Genomic DNA, 15,833 nt, shown 5'->3' with positions numbered 1-15,833 from the left:
TCTCAGTTTTTTGCCTTAGCACATTTGTGTATCTCTCGGACGGATGGCAATACAGAGTAACTTCCGTCTGTGAGCGTTGAGTTCTGAGGTTGACTGACTTCGGAGTTCATCTGCAACTCCTCCAGCTCTCGGCGTGTCGGGGAGGATGTGGCCGGGTGCAGACGCCCTAGTCTCCGTGCGCTCTGCCGCTGTTCCCGTATTCGCGAGCGACTGCAGGTTTCCACGAAAGCTAGCGCGAAACCCAGATAAGAGTGGGGAAGTGGCGAGCGAGGTGGGTAATGTTAATGTGGTCAACCTCGCTTCGCTCCGTGCAGTGCGAGCTCGACAGCTGCGCCACGGGGTTAGCTCAGGTAGCGGAAGGGAGGCCAGCCGTCGCCAGTTACCGCCGCTCCCTCGCGCTTCGCTGGGCCTATTCTAAGAATGAAACCAAAACACAACCAAACCAGCTAGGTGGGCACATCGCATGATGGGATTTAATATTTATTAATACTCGTCGTGGAGACCGGGGACTGAAAACGTAATCTTTTGTTTACACAGCCCTGCCCTGGCGGAAGTCCATATGTTTACAGTGAAGGGTCATTTCAAAAGGGGAGGAAAAAACGGACACGTAAGAGACATTATCGTGTTGGTTTTTAACCAATTTTAATTAACCCTGATTACAGTTTAATTACAAGTTGGAAAAACACAAAAGAGAATCAAAGAAGAGAAGTTCAATGTTACATCATGGTATTAAATCTCATCCCTCCGTTTGAGTGTTATATAATCGTTGAGAGGGAGGTGGGAGAGGGAGGGGGACACCTTTACACAGAAAAACAATACATGTCTTTTCTTTTAAATGATATAATCCCCAAAATGGAAAAAATATACAAGAGAAAAAAGAGAAAAGTAACATTATAAAATAAAAATTACAATACATAACAAGAAAAAATCATAGCCCCTCCCCCCACAAAACAAAATTGCCCGCCTCCCCAGTGTAACTCCCGACCCTCCACTGCTATTCGTCCATTAAAACAGCGGCCAACCAAATTACAATTACACTGTCTGTTATCATACAGATTTAAAAAAACGTTACACTAAAGGTTAGGAAGGTTCTTGAAAAGGAAAGAACACAGAAAAAGTGTTGGGGAAAGAAACGAATCATCGAAAGTGATGTACACAACGGAAAGCGTTAACTGAGCTAGAAGAGATTTTGGAGGGGGGTGGGAGTGGGAGAGAGGGTCAATAATTCAACAATAACAATAATAACTATAATAATAAACAGCAATATTGACATTATCAGAAGGAAAAGTACAAAGGGAAAAAATCAATTTGCTAAAGAAATGTAATTTATGGGTGTATCGCCTGTGCTATGTCTCTGTCACCTCTTCTACTGTACAACCAGTACATGACTGCTGGGGAGGAGGGAAGCTATTTGACGCGACACCCTCCAGGACGTGATTTTGTCAAATTAGTATGTCCAGGTACGGGGTGTAACCCAGAAATAGTTCCACCACGGTTCACGGTGATAACGTTGGGTCAGACTGACTTAGCGACCAGAGCTATGCGTAGAGTGACGACCGGCACAGGTGATAAAACCAGGTGTGTTTAAAAGATATGACGAGTAGTAAGGCAGCTGTCAGTTAAAATTACAGAACCCGGGCAGGCGGGGCGGGGGCTTGGTCACACAAAACGCCTTCAGTCCCGTTGGCCGCTGGAGCTTCACGAGACAAAGGTCCACTCGGAACGGCCTGATTCGGTTCTGGGGCGCGTGCGTCCCACAGTGCCGTGCGAGGCGCTCGGCAGGTGGCCCCAGACGGGGGGGGGGGGGGGGGGGGGGGGGGGGTCGCGGGGGGCGCACCTGCGCTTCGTCAGGAGCTCGCGCACAGAAAAGCAGCTTAGCGCGGCGAGGTCAGCCGCCGCGGGCAAAAGGGGAGGGGCTTCCCGGGAGAGTCACGTTACGGACCTCGTGCGTTCTGCGGCCAAGACCGCCCCGCCCGTCTGACCCCCCCGTCCCCCGTCCCTCAAACAGGGACCCTAATCCAATCCTTTCAGTTGTTGGGTTAGAATTAGTACAGACAAGTTTCTTAACTGGTTTCAGCTCAGAAAATATAGGATTTCCAGTTATTTATAGCTCCGAATATACCCCTGTCCCCCTGCCCCAAAGGAGTTATGATAGGAGGTGGACTGAGGACAGTTTGTCCCACAGCGAAGCGGGGGGGAGGGGAGGGGCGTACTGGGGGCAGGGGTGTCAGTCTGAACCCAAAGAGCCAAGTGGGTACTGCTGCCCGTACGACCTGCTGATTTTTAATTTTTTTTTTATTTTTACTTTTTTGAAGGATTTCATGTTTTTTGTCTTTCTTATTTTCCTTTCCCTGTAAAATATTATCTGGTAAATAAAATAAAATAAAAAAAATAAAATACCCACAACCCCTTTTGCAACCCCAAACCCCCTAAAATTCACCCAGCGAGAAAGAGAACAAACTCCTCTTCCTCCCCAAAAAAGTCGTTTACAAAAAATCCTGAATCTCATTAATTTTATTAAATGCTATAGTTTTAAAATCTCTCTCCGCTTATATTCATATTTAATATATAATATATATAATATATAAAGGTATAGTTTAAGTGTCTGCGTATATTTCAGTATTTTAATGGATTTTTTTAAAATTTTGATTTTTACATGCTATAAAAAAACAAGGCAAAGAGGCAGTGTTTGTGAGGTTTCTGTCTGTCTTGCGGACTTCTCCTTGCTTGCAGCTCCGCCCTTCGGAGTTGGTCCGGGGCGCCGGGGTCAGGGGTGAGAGGTCGCGGCCCTGTCGGCTGCGGGCGGGCGGGCGAAGGAGCCGAAGGCCGTGTGGTTGCGCGTGTCTGTGCGTGTGGATTCTGCTGGTTTCGTTTCGACGCCCGTCAGACGAACTCAAACGCTAAAGCGAGGGAAAGCTGGCAGGGCGGCGTGACCACGGCGACCGAGCGAGTCGCCCGGCCCTCGCCATAGCGGTCCCCGTCGACCTTTCGACTTCCGCGCCGCCGGCTTCCCCCCCTCGCTCTCCTCTCCATCCGTCACCGTCACCATACTTTTTATCCCTCTCTCTACTTCGCTCCCTTGCTTCTCTCTCTCTCTCTCTCTCTCTCTCTCAGAAACCTGCGCAGTTCCTCTCCTCCTCCCGTCTGGGCCTCCCTGGCCTCGCTGCCCCTCTCCCGGCTCTGAAGACGCTAACGTCAGCGGGGCGCTAACGCGGGAGCCGTCGCCTCCTCGTTTCCCCTTACTCACACAGAGCGATCGCGTCAGGACCACGGCGCCTTTCAGAACCCGCTGCCGCCTGCGCGGCCGAGCCAGAAACAGGGCGACGGTGACGGACGAAAAGGAGGGAGGAGGTGAAAGATAAAAGGGAGTCGGTCAGTTGGTCAGAGTTCTGAGTCACTGCCCTCCTCACAGCCCAAAAAAAAAAGAGTCTTCTGGACGAGCGCTGTGGGAAAAAGGGCTGCACGGTGAGCCTCTGTTCTCCCCGTCCCGGGAGCCGGGTTCGAGGGGGGGTGGGGGGGGGGGCAGGGAGGAGAGCGCAGGGAGGAGCCAGACTACCCCCCCGCACTCTGAGGATCAAACCGGCGTCTTTCAGTCACAGACCCCGTTAAGTTCCGAACGCCCGGAGAGGAAACAGCGGGCCTGTGGCCTGTGGATCGGTCCTGTGTGGACAGCGTGTGAGGGCGGGGCAGGGCGGGGCATGGCGGTCCAGGGCGGGCAGGGCGGGGCAGAGCGGGAGATTGACGTGCGCTGCACAGAGCCCGGTTAAGGAGCAGTCCTGAGTGGCAGTGGGGGGGGAGGGGCGTATGCAGTCTTTCTGTCTGGCCCCTCCCCTGATCCCTCCCACCACCTGCAAATCTCCTGTTTTCTACTTCCTGGGGAAATCGATGCTGCAGGATGTGAGAGCCTCTGATTTGGGAAGGAAAAGGGTAGTGGCTGTTTGGGCCTCCGCATACGGGGTCATGTGGGGGGGGGGGCAGAGGCAGCCTCTGCGGGTCCATGTGCTATACCTCCGTGTGTAAGAACAGGCACTTACGAAATCGAAATTTCTTTAAAAAAATAGCATATCCTTCCCCCACCCTTTCACCCCGGGTTTACTGAAACGAGGCTCAGCGGGGGTGGGTGGGGGGGAGGGGGAGGAATATTTCTCTGTTAAGGGGCGGGAGAAGGCGAGTGTAGACCGGGGCGAATAGAACACTGTTGACCTCAGAACCTTGCTCCAAACTTAAGGACTGTCCAGGTTTGCGGGTTCTCGACCCGACTGCGGGGGCGCGGGGAGCAGCCGGAGAAGCGGGGTCCCATCCGGTGCGGAGCGGGGGGGGGGGATGGTTTTGGGCGGGGCGCAGCAGGAGGTGTGCAGGCCGCTGTGGGAGTCCCCTGTTGAGCGGAGCTGGGCGGGGAGTTGGTGCTGTCAGTGTTAGAGCATATGCCTGACTGTGTGTAAATTAGTACTCTTCTAGTTCCTGTGTCTGTCTGTCAGCATTAGTGTCAGTCTAACGTGGGTTAGTGCGAGGGTGTCAGTGTGTGTGTGTGTGCGCGTGCGTGTGACAGTGTGTGTGCATGTGTGTACACATGCATGTGTGTGCATGTGTATGTGTCTGTGTATGTATATGTATGTGTGCATGTGTACATGTGCGTGTATTTGTTTGTATATATGTATGTGTTATTGTGTGTGTGTATAGGTATATGTGTGTTCCTGTGTGTGTGTATATATATATATGTATAAGTGTGTGTTCCTGTGTGTGTGCAGAGATCAGCAGTCCTTGTTCTCCAGGGATAGCTGGGCGGTGGCCCGGTGCAGGTCGGCGCTCACCCTGCGGTGGGCGGGCGGGGGCGGGCAGTCCGGGTGCGGGGGCGGGCTCTCGCCCTCGCCGTTCTCCTCCGGCCGGCCGTTGCGCTGGGCCTGGCGCTCCTCGGCGCGCACCTTCTTGTCGTCGGACTCCTCGGAGCTGGCCTCCATGCGCTGGTCCTCGCTCCAGCGCCGCTTGAAGCGCAGCTTCAGCGGGATGCACTTGGTGCCGCCGGGGCTGGCGGGCGGCGGGGGGGGGCCGGCCGCGGGGCCGCCCTCGCCGGGCTCCCCCGGCTCGCTCTTGAGGACCGGGGGCCCGCGGCGCAGCTCGCCGACGGGGCCGCCGAAGAAGGGCAGCAGGCCCGGCGGCGGGGGGGCGGGCGCTTTGAACACGTCCTCGTCCAGGTCGTCGTCGCCGCCGCCCGCGGTAGCCGCCGCCGCCGCCCCGCCGCCGTTGAGCTGCCGGTCCCGCCGGTGCCGGGCGGAGAAGAGCTCCAGCTCCTCGCGCTCGTCCCCGTCCTCGTCGCTGATGTCCGTCACCTCCACCTCCTCCTCCGACTCGATGTCGGAGATGGGCTCCACCTGCGGAGGGCGAGAGAGAGAGCGCCCTTGTCACTCTGCGGCAGGTCAGGGGTCGCCTTCCGCACGCACTCTTAAACTCTCGCACGCGATTGGCTGAGCAGACACCAGCCCTGTTCTACGCCCAGCAGCCAGCTTCACACTCCGGGAGCAAGCGCTACCCAACATTAAAGCATTTTTTATGCCACCAACACTGTATCTGAGCTGTCATACTCAAGGGCAACCAATGTAAAGCCTTCTAACCAACTTGGGTTACAAAGCAAGACGTGACGTAGCATAACGACGAGAACAGGCCATTCAGCCAAACAATGCTCGCCATTTTCCTGACTAAACTGTACCTAGTTCTCCGATTACCCACAGACGAGATTGCATCTAACACTGTATCAAGTCTGGTCTTGAAAATTCCCAGAGTTTCTGCCTCTACTATGTGACCGGGCAGGCTATTCCACACACTGAGTATTTTTTTTGAAAAAATTCTTCCTAATGTCTGTACTGAATTTACCTTGTGTGACTAGCCCGAAGAATCTCTTCTAGTTCACTTTGTTACTCCCCTTCATGAATTTAAAAGCCAAAATCAAACCACCCCCAAGTATTCTTTTACTGAGCTTGAAGAGATTATGCATCTTAAGTCTTTCCTCGTGGCTGTTATCCTTCATACCAGGAATCAATTTGGTTGCCCTTCTGTGAACCTTTTCCAGAGTCTCTATATCTTTCTTGCAGTACGGTACCCATATATGCATACCCATGAATGGACAAAGATAAATGACAAGAGAGACAGAGAGACAGGCAGACACAGACAGACACTGACAGACACACAGACAGACACAGACAGCGCGCTCGGCGGGACCCACCTTGATCTTGGGCAGGCCGGCGCTGTTGAGCGAGCCGGAGGAGGAGGAGTTGGAGACGAGGCCGGAGCCGCTGGCGGAGCTGAGGTCGCTGCCGAAGGACATGGAGGAGCCCAGGCCGGAGGTGGAGCTGCTGGAGCCGGAGCTGAGGGAGCCGGGCCGGCCCTGCTGGCCCTCGCGCTGCTGCTTGCGCCCCAGCGGCGGCGGCTGCAGCTTGAACTTGAAGGGCGAGAGGTGGGGCGGCTCGTCGCCCAGGTGCAGGGCGTGGTGCAGGGGGTGGGCGTGGCCGTGCGGCGGGTGGGCGTGGGACAGGCCCGGGTGGTGGCTGTTGAGGGCGGGGCGGTCGGCGGCGGAGGGGGCGGGGCCCAGGCCCTTGTCGGGGCGCTGCGGCTGGGGGATGATGATGTTGGGGTAGTGCAGGAAGGCGCGGGGGCTCAGGTGGTAGTTGTACACGCTCTGGGTGTGGGCCTGCAGGTAGCGCTTCATGTCCTCGGGGTTGAAGGAGAAGTGGGAGCCCAGCATGGGGGAGAGCGTGGGGGAGGGCGTGTAGGGCAGGTGGGACGAGGGCGTCATGGAGAGGGCCGGGGAGAGGGGAGGTGCCAGCAGCCCCGCCCCCCCGGGCCCGGGCAGGGGGGAGACGGGGAAGGGGGAGAGGGGGTCGCCGTGGACCCTGTGGCCGGGCGGCCCCCGGGGAGGGGGGTGGCCCGCGTTGGGGGGCGCCCCGTACATGCGGAACAGGGAGTCGTGCGACAGGCGGGGGTGCAGGATGCTCCGGAAGCCTCCGCCTCCCCCGCTGGGGCCGCCGCCCCCTCCCCCGCCGCCGCCGCCCCCGCCCAGCGCCCGCTCGCCGCCCCGCTCCTCCCCGGCCCCGCCCCCGCCCTCCTCGATCTCGGAGTTGACGGACGTGCCGTCGCTGCAGTCGCTGACGGAGCCGCGGGCCATGCGGCGCGCCACGGCGCTGAACACGCCCGGGCTGCGCAGGTCCTCGTTCGGCGACAGCACGTCCGACGGCGTGGAGGGCGGGAACCGGAAATGAGTCCCCGCCCCCGTGGGCACCGGGGGGGCGCTCTGAGGCACTCCACTACCTGGAGAGAGAGAGAGAGAGAGAGAGGAGGACAGAGGGGTGGAGAGATAGAGGGAGGAGGGAGAGAGAGAGAGAGAGGACAGAGGGGTGGAGAGAGAGAGAGAGGGGGAGGAAGAAAGGGAGAGAGGGGGAGAGAGAAATAGAGACAGAACAGGAATGAGTGAATTGTGACAAATGCAGCCTTTCATTAAGAAATTACACAGAGATGATTCAGCCGCAGTGGAGTGGGATGCAGGTGACTTGGGCAGCAGTTCAGTTCAGTGTGTGTTTCATGGAACTCGTGTTTGTTTCAGATCTCTGCAGTGAAGGGTCACTGTATGATGTATAAATCTCTGCAGTGAAGGGTCACTGTATGATGTATAAATCTCTGCAGTGAAGGTTCACTGTATGATGTATAAATCTCTGCAGTGAAGGGTCACTGTATGATGTATAAATCTCTGCAGTGAAGGGTCACTGTATGATGTATAAATCTCTGCAGTGAAGGTTCGCTGTATGATGTATAAATCTCTGCAGTGAAGGTTCGCTGTATGATGTATAAATCTCTGCAGTGAAGGTTCACTGTATGATGTATAAATCGCTGCAGTGAAGGTTCACTGTATGATGTATAAATCTCTGCAGTGAAGGTTCACTGTATGATGTATAAATCGCTGCAGTGAAGGTTCACTGTATGATGTATAAATCGCTGCAGGGAAGGTTCACTGTATGATGTATAAATCGCTGCAGTGAAGGTTCACTGTATGATGTATAAATCTCTGCAGTGAAGGTTCACTGTATGATGTATAAATCGCTGCAGTGAAGGTTCACTGTATGATGTATAAATCGCTGCAGTGAAGGTTCACTGTATGATGTATAAATCTCTGCAGTGAAGGTTCACTGTATGATGCATAAATCTCTGCAGTGAAGGTTCGCTGTATGATGTATAAACCTGAGCGGGTCAGACAGAGCGACTCACCTGAGGACCCCATGTCTATGAAAGGGTAGTTCACCAGGACCAGCTTGTTGAAGTTGAATTTGTAGGTGAACCTCTTCCCTTTAGTCTTGTGGAGGATCCTCTTGTTGTAGTAATACCTGTTTACACAGACAGAGACACAGAGTCGCACGATAAGACGCCTGATCCACAGTGTGGGAGTACAGCGTGCAAACAAGTCTGCAGATCTGCTACAGGGTGCACAAATTCACACCTGTTAGAAAGCAAACAGAACACACACACACACACACACACACACACCGTAACACCACAGACACGGCAGGCGCGGGTGCTCCGTTTGGACACCTGGGGGCGCCATGCCAGACGTACAGCATCGCCTCGCGGCCTTGTGTGAGAGTCCCACAGTTTAAGTGAGAACCTCCCAGTCTGTCCCGTCATCTCTCGATCAACTGAGTTGGGGGGGATGACGGGGGGGGGGGGTGGCGGGGACAATTTTTAGGATATGGCCCAGTGCTCCGTCCATCTCTTTATGTAACCCTGTCCCACCAATAATTCCCCCTCCCTGTTTCATCCTGTTATATAACAGGCCGGCCTCCCTCCCCGTCTATAAGTCCTGATCTACATTAACCTTTGCCCTTCTATATCTGTTTATATAACTGCGTCTTTCCGATTCTTCATCCCTTTATGTAACGCCTCCTCCTCTGCCTCTACGGGCCGCACGGCGTTCTCTGCTCCGGTCAGCGTGTCCAGAGGCGGGTCCGAGTTCACCCACTGTCCCCAATATGTGCACCCACAGGTCGCTATAGCAGGCTGCTGCTGCTCTGCCCTCTGATTGGCTGGAGAGAGGGAGAGCTCCAGGGATAGATAGTGTGTTATTATGTTTGGGGGGTGATATTTTGCGGGCCTTCAGCCCTATCTCTGTATTATGGTTATTAGCTGTGTTGTGTCTGTGGAAGGGGGGGGGGGGGTGCGGGGGGGGTTTAGGGAGACGGGACAGGCCCGTGCAGTGGAAAACAGCGTTTACGCTCACACGGAGCAACGTGTAATTTCCACACCGCCAAACAGCTATGAGGTTAACCACTGATACTCCAGCAGAGAGACAGAGAGAGAGAGAGAGAGAGAGAGAGGAGCGGATAGAGACAGAGAGAGAGAAGACAGAAACACACAAAGACAGATACAGACAGACAGAGGGAGAGAGAAAGAAAAGGAGGAGAAAGGGAAGCAGTAGAAGAAACTGGGACGATGTACAGAGGCAAGCGGCCGCATCGCGCTCTCTGTGCAGCTGAACAGGGGAGCGGTAAACCGCTAAGGTGGAGCAGAGCATGACCCACAACTCCCAGGGCACGCACACCAACACACACGCGCACACACACACACACACACACACACACACACACACACACACACACACACACGCACACACACGCACACACACACACACACACACACACGCGCACACACACACGCGCACACACACACACACACACACACACGCGCACACACACACACACACACACGCGCACACACACACACACACACACACACACACACACACACACACGCAAACTCACACGCAAACACACACACACACACACACACACACACACACACACACACACACACACACACACACACACACACGCAAACTCACACGCACAAACACACGGAAGCACGTCACTCTCAACGCCAGTGTCAGTAGCCCGACCCCTCAACACTTTGAAGGGCATTTGAACTCAGTTCAAACGACAAGAAAGGCTCCCCCCCCCCCCCCCCCCACACCCTCCCCTCCCACACCTCCCTCCACGGGCCGTTCGATGGCCTTGGCCAGACACACTTGTGAGTGTGTTTGTGAGTCTGTGTGAGTGTGTGTCTGTGTGTGTGTGAGTGTGAGTGTGAGTAAGCGTGTGTGTGTCTGTGTGAGTGTGTATCTGTGTGAGTGTGTGTCTGTGTGAGTGTGTGTTCTCAGTCTGTGTGTGTGTGAGTGTGAGTGTGTGTCTGTGTGAGTGTGTTTGTGAGTCTGTGTGAGTGTGTGTCTGTGTGAGTGTGTTTGTGAGTCTGTGTGAGTTGTGTGTGAGTGTGAGTAAGCGTGTGTGTGTGTGTGTGTGTGAGTGTGAGTAAGCGTGTGTGTGTGAGTGTGTGTCTGTTTGTCAGTCTGTGTGTGTGTGTGTGTTAGTGTGTCTGTGTGAGTGTGTTTGTCAGTCTGTGTGTGTGTGTGTGTGTGTGTGAGTGTGAGTAAGCGTGTGTGTGTGTGTGAGTATGTTTGTGAGTCTGTGTCTGTGTGAGTGTGTTTGTGAGTCTGTGTGAGTGTGTGTCTGTGTGAGTGTGTTTGTGAGTCTGTGTGAGTGTGTTTGTCAGTCTGTGTGTGTGTGTGTGAGTGTGAGTGTGAGTAAGCGTGTGTGTCAGTAAGCGTGTGTGTGTGAGTGTCTGTGTGTGTGAGTGTGTTTGTACCCGTGCACTCCCCCATCGCAGATAAAAGGCTCATTCTGTGCAGGACAATGAGAGACACACAACATGACTCTCACACACACGCTGTCCCCCCCCCGCCCCCCCCCGGCGCTCCATGTGTCCGGCACAATGGGGGCTGTGTGTCCGGCCAGCTGACCCGCTGCCTGTCACGGACACGCAAACACAATGCGCTGACACACACTGAGCGCGTGCGAGGGGTCGCCGTGACGACCGCGCCGCGCCGCGTAGCCGTGCCCGGGGACGGAAGCACCGGGCCGTTTCCCCCAAAAAAAAAACACAAACACGGCGAGGCGAGGGGAGAGCGGGACGGTGGGGCTGGCCCACGCAGGCCGGCCGCCCCGTTCGCCCCAGTCACCGCACGGCGGGGAGAGGAGACCCCAACACGGCAGGGCCGCGGTGAGGGGGGGTCGCCCGCGTTTCACTGGGGGAGCGCGAGGCTGCCTGGGTAAAACAGCCGCGCCTCACCGCTGCTTGTGGAGGTTCTGCAGCGTTTCACACACACACACACACACACTACACACACACACAGACACGCACACACACACACACACTCTACACACACACACACACACAGACACGCACGCGCACACGCACACAGACACACACTACACACACTCACAGACACACAGAAACACACACACGCGGGGGGGGGGGGGGGCTCTGTGGCGTTCTCTCCTCTCCCCCGCGTTTCGGTGCGGCGCTCGGCGAGCGGCAGCGGTTTCCCACCATCCCCCTGCGTAGGCCGCGGCGCGCCATCCTGATTACCGCGCGCGCCTGAAACGCCTTTTCACCACGGAGGAGTCTGCGGCCGAACGCTCACAGCAGCAGAACGAGCGCCTTTCCTCAAAAGCACTCGAGCTGCCTGTTAGCACACAATCGGCTGCGTTTGTGTTTGAGTGTGTGTGCGTGTGCGTGTGTGTGCGTGTGTGTTTGAGTTGCCCCCCACAGTTGTTTGGTGTTGGCGAAGTGTGTGTGTTGTGGTGTGTGTGCGTGAGTGTGTGTGTGTGTGTGTGTGTGTGTGTGTGTGGTGTGGTTGTGTGCGTGTTTGTGTGCTGTGGGTTGCGTGTGTGTGTGTGTGTGTGTGCATGCGTGCGTGTGTGCGTGTGAGTGTATGTATGTGTATGTGTGTGCGTGTGTGTGTATGTGTGTGTGTGTGTGTGTGTGTGTGTGTGCGCGTATGCGTGCTGTGGAGAGCAGATGAGAGCAGATGACAGCAGGGTCCCTCCTCTGGCTGCAGAGACTCCCAGCAGTCCATCAGCGACGGGCGGCTTTAATGTTCTATATATACATAAGCACCTTGTGTAAGAGCCAAATCTGTCCGAGCAGCAGGCCGCCAATAAAAATAGAGCCCGGGAGGGGGGGGTGTATATTCACCCGGCCCCGCCCTCTCCGGGGCGCGAACGCTCCGCGTTTATTGACAAACACGCGAGGGCCTCGCCGCCGCTTCCGAACGAGCGAATGGCGAGCGGCCGCCACGGGCCCTGCTCCCGCACGCTGCTCACACGGATCAGCCCGCTCGCGCCGCCCTGACCTGAGGAGCGCGGCGGGGCGAAGCGGGGCCCAGGGGGAGATCTGGGTCGCTCGGGGGGGGGGGGGGGGGTAACATCGCGTGCTACAGCGGGGGAGAGGCGGAGCCACGGGCGTGTTCTGAGCTGTCAGCCGCTTGATGGGAGCGGACAGTGATTGACAGATCCGGGGTAAAGCCCCCCCGTTCCGCTTAGTCACCCGGGAGAACGGGAGGAACACGGGACGTCCAGGGCAGACAGACAGGCGGACGGGCAAGTGGACAGACAGACAGACGGGTGGACAGACAGACAGACGGGCGGGCGGGTGGATAGACGTACAGACAGTCGGAGGGACAGACAGACCGTCGGTGGGACAGACAGACAGACAGGCGGGTGGACAGACAGACAGACAGAGGGTGGACAGACGGGCAGGTGGACAGACAGACAGTAGGAGGGACAGACAGACAGGCGGGTGGACAGACAGACAGTAGGAGGGACAGACAGACAGACGGGTGGACAGACAGACAGACGGGCAGGCGGAGCGCGGTACCTGAGGGCCCGGCTCAGCTTGTCGTAGTTCATCTGGGGCTTGCACTTGCGCGCGCCCCACAGTCTTGCCACCTCGTCGGGGTCCTTGATGACGAACTCGCCGTAGTCGCCCTGCCAGGCGATGACGTCGTGGTACTCCTCCTTCCGCAGCAGCTCCAGGATGAAGTGCCACAGCTGGATCTGCCGCGAGCCGGGGCTGGACTCGGGCTTGTAGGCCCAGTCCGGGAAGGCGAACCCTGGGGAGCGGAGAGGGGGAGAGAGAGGGAGAGCTTTAATCAGGGCTAAAACGAAGAGGAGGAGGCAGGGCAGCGGGGCTGGCTGGCTGGCAGACAGGACGGAGGGAAGAGCGTGCATTAGCTGAGCCCAGACTCCGGCCCGATCCATAACAACACCCGGCAAAGAGAGGATCAGTTTTATTTCGGTGCGGCCTAGTTGTGCGAGGAGCGGCTGTGCGCTAGCGGAGGTTAGCGGGGGGTTATCGCCACTGCAGGGGGGTCAAACCCCAGGCCCGGGGGGCTGCAGTGTCCGCTGGGATCTGTAGTTTCCTTTCAGTCAAGCAGCAAATGAAGGCCTTGAGAGTAAGGTGTGCGAACTCTTTAGCCAATCGGTGGCTTAAATTAATCACTCGGGCTAAAACACGGCAAAAACCAGCAGATGCTGTGCCCCCCCCCCAGGACTGACGTTTGACACCCCAGTGCTACAGCGTAGCCTCAAAGCCGGTCTCCCCACCGCCGACGGCGTCAGCGGGTAACCGCACACATGCTCAAACCTCACCGCGCCTATTCAACGGCCCCCTAAACCCACACAGGAAGCCACGCCCCCCGTAGGCCACGCCCTCCCGGCCTGACAGGCGCCTGTCATTGGGCCGTGCTGAAGAGAGCAGCCTGAGGCAGCGAGTCGTGAAGCGGAACGCACGGCGGTGTGGCTCAGCAGCCAGGGCGCAAATGCCAGAACCTTCCGCCGCCGGAGGGGCGGAGCCCGACCGCAAAGGCTGCGGAGCGGAGAGGTTGCCATGGCGCTCTCAGGGCCTGCAGCTGGTCACACACACACACACACACACACACACACATACACACACACATACACACACACACGCAGACACACGCAGACACACACACACACGCACACACACACACACACACACACCACACACACACACACACACACACGCACACACACTCACACACACACACGCACACACACGCAGACACACACGCACACACACACACTCGCTGAGGCCCGTGATTTGGGGTTTTTTTTCAGCGCTTAAAGTCATAGTTCACCTTCTGGTCCTGTGTCAAAGGACGTATGAGACTTTTAGGCAAGTTTCTTTCGGGGAAACTGGTTTGGCCAATCACGGTCGAATCACCCTACAAGGGCCAGCTCAGGACTGCGCTACAGCAGCCGAGAAATGAACACAGGGTGAAGTTCAGTTAGAGCTCAGCTCATCGACCTCTCTCTACCCTACGCATTAACAACACCGCACAGCGTTGGGCTGACACAGTCCCTTTGCCTCCAATCCAGCCAATTACAGTCTGAAGCATCTCACATTTTAGCCGTTTAGCATGCGCACCTAGCGCCATACACCACGCTCGTGTAAGTCCAGAGAGAAGCTGAGGTGGGCGGGGGCGGATTCGCACAGCCAATTAAAAGCAGAGCACGGTTTGACGGACAGGTGAGGGCGAGCCTCAAACACACTAGCGCTAGTGCGGCTACCTCAGCTGACGTTCGGCCACAGTTTAATGAATGAAGCGCGTTTCCACAGCGCCCGACTTCTCACACCTCTGCTGCGATGCTGCCGTTCGTCACACTCAAACTCGGGAGGGCAGTTACAGAGTTTCAGAAGTGCGTGGAGCTCGCTAAATGGAATTGTAATCACGGGGCAGGCGAGGAACTCATCTCCGTGTTTTTAGCTCACTTAACGATTCGCTGTTAACGAGGGGAGCTACTTGTCTGGCGCGTATATAAAAAATGTAATCTCGCCGACAATCGCGTTTGATTAAATTCTCTAAAAGCATCTCTGCACAAAAACCCAATTACATCTTTTTTTCTAAAGCTTTCCATTTTGACGTTATTATTAATAACGCCAGACTGGAGAAAAATGCCTTCACTTCGTCACGGAAAAATCCATAATCGTGCCACCTCTGGGAATCCAACCATGCAAACGAGGAGCTGGGGGTGAACGGAGAAACGCAACTACGCCACCGGCAGGCAAGTCGTTACATAAGGTGATGGCTTTCTTACAACTGAACTATGCTGAACTGTGCTGAACTGTGCTCAGCTGTGCTGAACTGTGTTAATCTGTTGTTTTTTTTTTTTTACTTCCTCGTTGCTTGTTCCAGGCAACATGGCCGGCTTCAGCACGCTAGAGGACGCAGAGCTAACTCCGAGCAAAGGCCCACGCCCCGCTCACGCCCCGTTCCCACCCCACCCCGCCGCACGCGCGCGTTTCTCCCCTTCTCACACAGCCGCGGCGGTGCGCTCAGGTTCAGCGCGAAAGGAACGTGATCACTGGAAACCGGCGCGCAGAAAGAGCCGCTTCGCTAGTGGGAGAGCAGGTTGGGCGAGCGAGAGAGCGAGCGAGCGAGCGAGCGGCGGCTGGAACTCCCCGGGTTTCTCACCCTCCCGCTCTCTGAATTCCCCTTTCCGCCGCTCCCGCCCTCGCCTCCGTCACTCTTTCCTGATCGGCCCGGGGCCCCCGGCTGCTCCCGGCCCACGGCGGAAAGGTGCGCGTGTCCCTCTCACACACCCGCGCTCAGGAAGCTGAGCTTCAGCACGTCCCACCTCAAACACCAGGCCCATTCTCAGGAAGCTGAGCTTCAGCACGTCCCACCTCAAACACCAGGCCCATTCTCAGGACGCTCAGCTTCAGCACGTCCCACCTCAAACACCAGGCCCATTCTCAGGACGCTCAGCTTCAGCACATCCCACCTCAAACACCAGGCCCATTCTCAGGACGCTCAGCTTCAGCACGTCCCACCTCAAACACCAGGCCCATTCTCAGGAAGCTGAGCTTCAGCACGTCCCACCTCAAACACCAGGCCCATTCTCAGGAAGCTGAGCTTCAGCACGTCCCACCTCAAACAC

General features: G+C 56.4%; 1 protein-coding gene across 3 annotated transcripts in view; it reads right to left on the bottom strand.

The window, feature by feature from the left end:
- Positions 1-617: 617 nt before the first annotated feature.
- erfl3 (Ets2 repressor factor like 3) overlaps positions 618-15,833 on the bottom strand; it is a 49,563-nt gene continuing 34,347 nt past the window's right edge. For all 3 annotated transcript variants that reach the window (XM_064298353.1, XM_064298362.1, XM_064298371.1), the window contains exons 2-5: positions 12,748-12,982; positions 8,251-8,366; positions 6,218-7,299; positions 618-5,369 (exon numbers count right to left, since the gene is read on the bottom strand). In XM_064298353.1, the coding sequence (XP_064154423.1) occupies positions 4,752-5,369; positions 6,218-7,299; positions 8,251-8,366; positions 12,748-12,982 (2,051 nt within the window). In that variant the 3' untranslated portion in view covers positions 618-4,751. The remainder of the gene's footprint in view (positions 5,370-6,217; positions 7,300-8,250; positions 8,367-12,747; positions 12,983-15,833) is intronic.

The sequence above is a fragment of the Anguilla rostrata genome, chromosome 1, assembly GCF_018555375.3.
Source record: "Anguilla rostrata isolate EN2019 chromosome 1, ASM1855537v3, whole genome shotgun sequence".
Classification (NCBI taxonomy): Eukaryota; Metazoa; Chordata; class Actinopteri; order Anguilliformes; family Anguillidae; genus Anguilla; species Anguilla rostrata.
Note: the sequence above shows the minus strand (reverse complement) of the source record. Positions and strands in the feature narration are given on the sequence as shown.